This window comes from Sprattus sprattus (assembly GCF_963457725.1).
Source record: "Sprattus sprattus genome assembly, chromosome: 20".
Taxonomy (NCBI): Eukaryota; Metazoa; Chordata; class Actinopteri; order Clupeiformes; family Clupeidae; genus Sprattus; species Sprattus sprattus.
In genome coordinates, this window is record NC_137918.1 from 11,013,956 (window position 1) to 11,022,537 (window position 8,582).

Consider the following 8,582-nt stretch of genomic DNA (forward strand, 5'->3'; position numbering starts at 1 on the left):
CCATCACTGTAGGTAATGCTTTTTAGAGCGAGAAGGAGAATGGCCTGAGATAACTATGCAGCTGACCTGAGATAACTATGCAGCTGACCTGAGATAACTATGCAGGTGTCTTTGGCTGACCTGAGATCACTATGCAGGTGTCTTTGGCTGACCTGAGATCACTATGCAGGTGTCTTTGGCTGACCTGAGATCACTATGCAGGTGTCTTTGGCTGACCTGAGATCACTATGCAGGTGACCTGAGATCACTATGCAGGTGTCTTTGGCTGACCTGAGATCACTATGCAGGTGTCTTTGGCTGACCTGAGATCACTATGCAGGTGACCTGAGATCACTATGCAGGTGTCTTTGGCTGACCTGAGATCACTATGCAGGTGTCTTTGGCTGACCTGAGATCACTATGCAGCTGACCTGAGATGACTATGCAGCTGACCTGAGATCACTATGCAGCTGACCTGAGATCACTATGCAGCTGACCTGAGATCACTATGCAGCTGACCTGAGATCACTATGCAGGTGTCTTTGGCCCTCCTCTTCATGGCTTTGTAGGCGGCGTCGGCCACGGAGTACAGATGAGGCGGGTTCTCGTACAGCTCACGGCCCCGATACGCGTCGATAATCGCTTTTCCATAGATGTCCATCTGTTTATAAGGGTTAACGGACACCACCACCTCCCCAATGAAGGTGTAGATACGGCCTTTCTCGAACCTGCCAACAAACAAACAAACAAACAAACAAACAAAAAGGGCCTTACTGACATCTTACAATTCTATTCAATATAAAGTTGCAGTCCTTTATTATGTCAAAAGTTTGTGCCCGGCCATACCCCCAGCTATCTACTCCTGAAGCAATGTGTCGATCATCTGGAAAAGTATAGGCTATGTCTTTCTCCGAATCACTCTGTTTGATTGCCATTTACAGAGCCAGGACTGTGCATGAACGCACACACTGGACGGACAACTAGAGGAATATTAGGAGTATTTAGCTACATACAATGAAAAGTGTGATGAATTATAATCAAGGACTGCGTCTTTAATTCCATTAAACTCTTTGCAATGGGTGGTGGCACAACGGATATACAGGAAATGTCACCAAATGACACCCACCCACAAAACCATACACATAACTAGGTTATTATTGGAAACACATCATGGTGGAGACAGCTTGCTGAGACAAATGGAGTGCTAGACCGATGAGTCAAGCGGTACTCAAACAATTACATTTCTATGACATTTGTTGGTGCTAGCAGAAGCTATTCACAAATGTCTCTCTCTCTTTCTCTCTCTCTCTGTATGACTTGCACACACTCAGACGTCAGCAGGAAGTGATACAGAGGTGGGAAGTAAGAACAGGAAGTGTAACGTGTGTCTCAAGACTGATCTTTTTCATAGAACTCGCTCACATTTCACAAACCTGCAACCATGACAATGCAGGATAAATCACCTGTATATTTTGAAAGATGGTTAACCTACAGTTAATATACAGCAGCACCTGCATCATAGTCCATGCTGACGTGGGCATACACTCATTACACTCTCATCATCCATGCTTTATCTGACATCCATGTGCATCCAATGTCAACACATTTTACATCAGCAATGTCATGAAAGAATCCGCTGTCTACTTCTAACTGATTAAGACACTTGTATCTCATTATCAAGTTTCCTCTCTCACAGGCTATGCAACTGGGACATCAGTGTCTCATATCTTGATACGAAACAAAGTTTTGGCTCGTAGTTCCAGTGCGTACAAGTGTTGCATGGCACATTAGGGGGAGGCTATCTGAACTCAACAAGGGTAGAAGACAGAGCGAGTCCAAACGTGCAAATGGGGTGTATTCAGGACTGGTGAGCACAGGTCAAAGCGGAGCAGACAATGTGAGACAATTGCTGTGAAGAGTGAGACAAAACATGATGGAAAACAACCTACAAAATCGTCAGCGATAAGGTCACTTGACTCCCTCTGTCTCACAAACGGACATCATATTCAAGTCTGTGTGAAAATCACCACGGTGTCAAATGAAACTAGAACTCAATATGTTTTTTTTTCCCACTCCACCATCTCACTTCCACCAGAGCTGTAGAAGTGTCCCAAATGTTTGCCTTCCTTAAAAACGCATCACAGTGTTCCATGCACATAAGCGCCCGTCCTCCACTCAAGTGCGAAGTATGAACCGCCCCAAAAAAACCTCCACCACAAAGGACAGAGCTCCGACCAGAAATGACTCATGCTTCCCCTCGAAGAGCTTCTCACTACTTGAATTTGGTCTCATCTTCCTTCACAGGGAGTGACCGAGGAAGAACCCAACCTCAGCCCTCCAAAAGATGTTTTTAAAAGCTTCAGATGTGTTTTTTTTTTTTAAATGTGTGGAACCAAAGAAAAAGGAAAAAAAGGAACAATATGGCTCAAAGTTCAGACAACAGACTGGGAGTGCTAAGTGTGAGAGACAGATAACGGCTCCAGCAGTAAAAACCCCCTGATCTGACACATTCAAAAGTCCCTGCTTGTCACAGCTTGAGCCTATTACTTTCACTCCTTCTACTCTCCACCGAGCCTACACCCACCTCCCTCTCTTTAATCATCCCTTCCCTGAGGGATTTGAAACCGCCTGCTCCTCCTCCTCTTCCTCAACTCACCTCAGCCTCAGGTTCTCCATAAAAGGCTCCATGGCCACCTCGTCCAAGAGCACAAAGTCCGACTTGCCAAACTCCAAATCCTCCAGCTCCGCCATGGTGGCAGGAGAGTCTCTCACTGGCAGAGAGAGAGAGAGAGAGAGAGAGGGAGAGGGAAGGAGACGGAGGCTGCGCGGGGTGGCAGACAGAGACACACACACACACGAGCGCAGGCACGCACAGGCGGAGAGGAAGAGAGAAATACATCAAAACCCGGCAGGGCCCAAACACTCAGAGGGCAGGCAGAGTGTGTGTGAATGCCGGTAGGTGTGGCTTAGCTGTGGCTTCATGTGTGTGTGTGTTTCTTCTTTGGAGCTGAGGCCTACGCCTGAAGTCGAGTCACAGGGCTGCGGTCAACAGGCCACAACACGTCATCGAGCATGTGTGTGTGTGTTTAAGATAGAGACTATATATACGCCCACGGCATGAAAATAGCTATTTGTCTTCGGAAAGGGCTTGAAGCGATTCTGTTTCTCCGCCTCTCCTTCCTCTTCTTGCCTCTGACTTCCATCTTTACGCGGGCTGCAGACATTGTGAAGCCACCTTTCACAGGTTGCAATACATTTCCTGTCTTCTTTTTTTCAGCCCCCTTCTTTTCCTCTCTCGTCTAAGCCCCGACTACTGAATAAGTTCTAGGCAGACAGTGACGTGGTACAGTTTGTCCCTCAGGACCCTTAAGATTGCGAGGATCCTTATCTCCTGAGTTATCTCGGCATTTCCTGGTCAGCCCGAGATCAGACAATTATGGCACCGCCACACATAGGCTTCTGCTCTCTGTCGTCATCGAGTAACCGAGAGATGGTGGTCGGAGAGAGCCACTCTGCTACTGAAGAGAGGAGCGTAACTATGCCATGTAAGGGAAGAAAAAAGAAAAGGAAAAAAGACCCAAACAGCCATACTCTGATCACTATCAGTGTATCAACTGGGCTGGTATTTAATTACAGAAACAAACAACAGTGAACTGTGCATTCCTATCTGCTGATATCACACAATTCTCACAGTGGAGGTCTGCTTATAATGGCAAAATCAGCACCTTGCCAGGTCACTGATGTCCAGATCTTACTGGGAGACCTGTGGCTTTGGTGCACCAAAATAGTTTTTGCAACGGGACCTGGTCTCTGTAATGACCATGACACAACACAAGGATATTTTGCAACAATTATGGTCATAGCCTGTAAGATATTTCATAAGCAGTTTGTTGTGAACACAAGGCGTTACCCACCACAACCTCAACATACATTTTATGCGATGTATTCGCAAGAAATGTTTAAGTCCACTGCTGAACTTCTTTTATGGTAATTTGGATGAGGCAGGTGAGCAACATGAGCATGTCCAGACAGGTTATGATTGCCCGTGTTAAAACATTTTTAGGTTGAAATGATAGCTTTAGTCATACTTCTTTGTGGAGTTTTAAACAAACTGTAGGCCTTGTTTGCATATCTCGGTAACAATTGTTTGCAGCATCTTTATTTACAAAACAGAAACAAGGAAAAGTCTCACATAAATCTTAATCTCTTTCGACGTTACCCAAAACATTAAACGGTGGTTCGGTGTTGCAATATCTAAGCTCCAGCAGTTACTGGAGACTGTGTATACTTAAACGGCATGGCAACCTCTCTTGCAACCCACTCCATTATATGACCTGCCTCTGTGCCGTCCATTCATTCCTATGGCCTCCTGCACTGTAGCCTGCAAGGCCAGCCTTCTCCAGCAGATTTTGACACTACAAGAATAGCTCACTTCCTGCTTCACACATTAATTTTCAGGACCAATGAAGAACACTTCCTCAATTTTCACCATGGTTTCTGTTGCCATGGCAATGACAAACACTGAACTGATAAGGCTACAGAAAAAGAACAAACTGAAATAGGCAGTTAGACCTAACAATGATCAACATATGACCAAGGTTGTCAATGGAAAATGGGGAAATATCACATAAATAATACAATTAAATCAATACAATTAAACACAACAAGGCTTTGAATCTCTATTTGAATATGTTTAATGTTTAATACTTGACACACAGATAATTTTTCAACAGTGGTTGGCTTTTGGAACACGCAATTAATCACTTCCCATTCAGGATACATTTTCACACAACTGAAAAGAGTGTGCACATTTTGTACAATTCATCTGCACAGTAACATATTACTTGTTTTAATAACAAAAAATATATTATTAAACTTCATAACTGTTACTCTAAATACAACATGACAGCTTTAAATTTACTTTAATCAACAATCAACTACCTAATAACACATTTTCTAGGTTGGAACAAATACACTCTACAAATATTAAAGTGACAGCTATATCGACTCATATTTTAGACTCATTTCTTGCTAGTCATGCTAGTCCATTTTTTTTTTAATGATGACGATGTATTTTCAATTACTAAATTTAATGCATTTTTCTTCAATGGTGGCATTTGAGCCCCTCTAGAGGGAGCCATATCCTGATTGGCTGCCTTGGTCACAGGCCTCTGAACCGTCGTCTTCTCTCTTCTCTCTGAACTGGTTCCTCTGCGTGACCCTCCCATGGCAGCCCCTCCCCTCGGTTCATCGCCATGGTAATGTAAGGGAGAGTAGGGCCGAGAAGCAGACACAGGTGGAGAGTCCAGCCTTGTACTGCTGTGCTGGTCGGGCCTTAACTTCGGTTGTTTGGGTAAGGATGAGCTACGCCTCGCTCTCGGGCCTCTTTCAGTGTCGCGGCCTGTACGCACAGAACCTGAAGGGGCTACAGGTTCTCCTAGTAACCTCTGGTACACCTCATAGCTGTCTTTGGAAGATCCAATGATTAGAATCGTGTTTTGTGATTGCGATTGCCTGACGATCACTTTGTACAGATCCTTACATATCTGAATTCGTTTTCCAATCTGTACTTTTTGTTCATGGCTGAATGAGGACAGTAATATCTCTTGGGTGCGTAAAGTAGAGAAGGTCTCACTGATGAGTTCCTGCAGCTTCTGCTTAGCTCTCTCACACTCCTTCCCGTTCAGGGTTAAGGTTATTATCCCTGAATGCTCATGGGTAGTGACCTCTACACCGTGGGTTATAAGTATGGTGTGCACCAGATCTTTCTTGAAGGCCCAGGTGTAACTGTAACTATCGGCATCCACCTGGAGAGAGATCTCCCTTGGAGACACTATCGCCCTCTGCAGCGGTGGTTTGCTTGTCAAGGTGTCTCTCGGAAAGTTGGGTAAGCTTTGAGGAGCTTCCGAATCATGTGACAAATAGCTTTGGTTTCGAGATGAACTCCTCTCCCGCGAGTGATAAGAAGGCGAAAGAGACTGATCTGAACTAGCAGAGGAACTATCGAACCCTGGTGATCTCCTGCTAAAAGGCAAGCTCCCTGCCCCCAGGTAATCCTGTGAGTTGTTCGTATAGGAACCTTCTCTCTTATAATCACGTGAACCATTCACATGGGGCTGTGCTCTGTATGAGTCTTGGGTGAGTGCACCTGCGGTAGTGTCATTTGAGGCAGAGCGGTCCCTGTCTGTGTGGTACCCAGCCTCCTGGAGCTGTCTCTGGAGCTGGGAACGGACGGCTCGCAGGTGCAGGAATGTTCCCTCCAGTAGCACCTGACCAGGGCCGAGCTCTGACACCTTAAAGTTGTGATTCTTCAGGAGACGACGGACTTCACTCTGGTCAGGGAACATTCGCAGGTCCAACGTGGCCTGAACAGGGAGGTCCACCTATAAGGCCAAACACACACACACACACACACACACACACACACACACACACACACACACACACACACACACACACACACACAAGCACGCATAGACATGTACACAGACAGTTGGCACTGGATACTGGTTTTATGTCAGATAGGACTGACATATTTAAGTTGTGAGGATATCACTTAGTACTATTATGTAGGGACACAATTCACTGTTTAAACTATGCCTTTGCTACTCCACAACTACAGCAATTAACAGCTACTCTGGTATTATATTACACTATCACATATAACCAAAAGGAAGAGAATGGTATGTAGTTAGGCTTCTTTACATCAGGTCGATCCACTATCTCAATCGTCAGGGGATACTGTTGGCCATCTATGTCCAAGGATTGTTTAAGACCTGCAACCCGGGCAGCCACTGAGAACAGAGTTTAAGTCAACAAAGCTAAAGTCAGTGCAAACTAAAAGTATTTTCAAATACATTATCCTACTTAATTCAAATAAGTCTATAATGTACGTTTTGAAATCCAAAAAGCAACTTACCTTCATTAAGCTCGAATACGACAAAGGCTTGCCCTTTTGTGGAGGTGGGGTAGATTACTCTAAGAACCTCTGCGCCCCCATGTCTGGGTCGTAAGAAGTGGATTGTGACCTTGTCAACAATCCGGTCAGCGGGAAGAATATCAGGCACTCCGCAAACTTGAATGGTTGTTCCTTCCATGTCTTGTTTAGTAGCCTACGATTAAAAATAGATCACAGCAATGTTATTTTTAAATGCGGTGAGTCCAGCCTGTATTCGTTCGCCCGCAGTACTTGCAGCACAACTAAATAATGTTCACACATGGAATAAAAAAAAAGTAGTGATGGATCGGCCAAATCTGATTACCATTATCTGTGTCGATTTATGGTTATGGAGTAGATTTATGGACTGCCCAGAATGGCTACCAAAATTATTTCAGAGCGACCTCAAAAGTTTGTGTAGCCAACAGCAACCTCTGGTAACGTAGGCTATAGTAACGTTAGCTAGCAAACTTAGATTGTCATTAGCCTACGAATAAGCATGCTTTCAAGGTAAGTAAACGAGCAAGCTCGTTACCAAAAAATACAGCAAAACATTAATACGTATTTAATTGCACCGTGTTTGAATCCAGATAGAGTACTATAAAGTGCTGCTCTGTGGTGCCAATGTGCGAGATCTAAAAATATCTCACCGTTTTCTGTCATGTTGAAAGTCCTGGCAAGTTCATGAAACCGAAAGCAAAACTCGGTCTAAACAGGGGCGTGTCAAACGTATCAACATCGTTTACAGACCTTGTGAGAGTGGGGTCAAATATAAATCATTTTAAATAACACCAGCTACGACGTCATGTGAACATGCCCAGACAGGGGAAACACACTCACACACCAGCTTATAATGAAACTTGATAGGGACATATTATTAAGTAACACTATGCAACACCTTTGACGATTTTAGAGGTATGGTTTTTATAAGCAACTAGTTTTGGTACCATTCTCAAATTAGTTTTGATAGCATATGGTCATGTGAGGGACAGATAAACACCTGTGTCTTTCCCACTAGCCATCCAGTACATGCACTATGACTATGTAGATGTGTGTTTCCTGGCTGGAACACCTTGCAAAAATGGAAGAAAAGCTTTCGCAGCATGACATTGTCAGCTATCCTGCCAAGACACCAGTTAGTGTGTTTGGCAAGCTTATATTAGTGTCAACTAGGCTGTTGGTAGTGTTTGCAAGGTTTTTGCATGCTTTTTAGGTAGTTAGTTTGCTAGTTTTGGAAGAGATTAAAAATCTGTGTTTGGCAGGCATGAAGATTTCACTATCTGATGTCATCACATTGACATTAACTGACTTTTAACTGGGTTGGACTAGGTAACACATGCTATAGTATGTAATAAGTATGTGTACTTCGGGCTGCAGGTAGTTTAGAAACATATCTTACAGAAGACACCCCTCGAAGTTTTTCAAAATTCAACAAGATCTACAGACTTATCAGACCTGCCAGACCATCTTTCAGGACTCCAATGGGACCAGGCAACTTAAATAAGCTGTCTGACCACCGACCAAAATACATGCATACACCTCAAAGAAGACCTATTATGCCTTTCCAGTGCTCAAACAGTACAGTGCTCAAACAGTGTTTCAGAATGAGGGTGAATAGACTTGTACAGTGCTCTAACCGTGTTTCAGAATGAGGGTGAATAGACTT

The 8,582-nt window shown here is 44.1% G+C and overlaps 2 protein-coding genes across 3 annotated transcripts in view; both read right to left on the minus strand.

Annotated features, from left to right (window-relative positions):
- Positions 1-2,730, minus strand: part of myo1g (myosin IG) — a gene marked incomplete at both ends in the record, with an annotated part of 67,153 nt that extends 64,423 nt beyond the window's left edge. Inside the window, 2 exon segments of the mRNA XM_080859171.1 lie at positions 499-707; positions 2,636-2,730. Coding sequence (XP_080715297.1) covers positions 499-707; positions 2,636-2,730 — 304 coding nt within the window.
- Positions 2,731-4,662: 1,932 nt separating this feature from the next.
- On the minus strand, positions 4,663-7,611 carry rbm43 (RNA binding motif protein 43). 2 transcript variants are annotated; one of them, XM_080859360.1, is made up of 4 exons: positions 7,567-7,611; positions 6,899-7,091; positions 6,685-6,773; positions 4,663-6,362 (listed from the first exon to the last, which is right to left on the minus strand). In XM_080859360.1, the coding sequence occupies exons 2-4, from the start codon at positions 7,074-7,076 to the stop codon at positions 5,001-5,003; spliced, it is 1,629 nt and encodes a 542-aa protein (XP_080715486.1). In that variant the 5' UTR covers positions 7,077-7,091; positions 7,567-7,611; the 3' UTR covers positions 4,663-5,000. The 2 variants fall into 2 exon arrangements, with proteins under 2 accessions (XP_080715486.1, XP_080715485.1); XM_080859359.1 differs by lacking the exon at positions 7,567-7,611 and adding an exon at positions 7,242-7,525.
- Between the last annotated feature and the right edge of the window lie 971 nt (positions 7,612-8,582).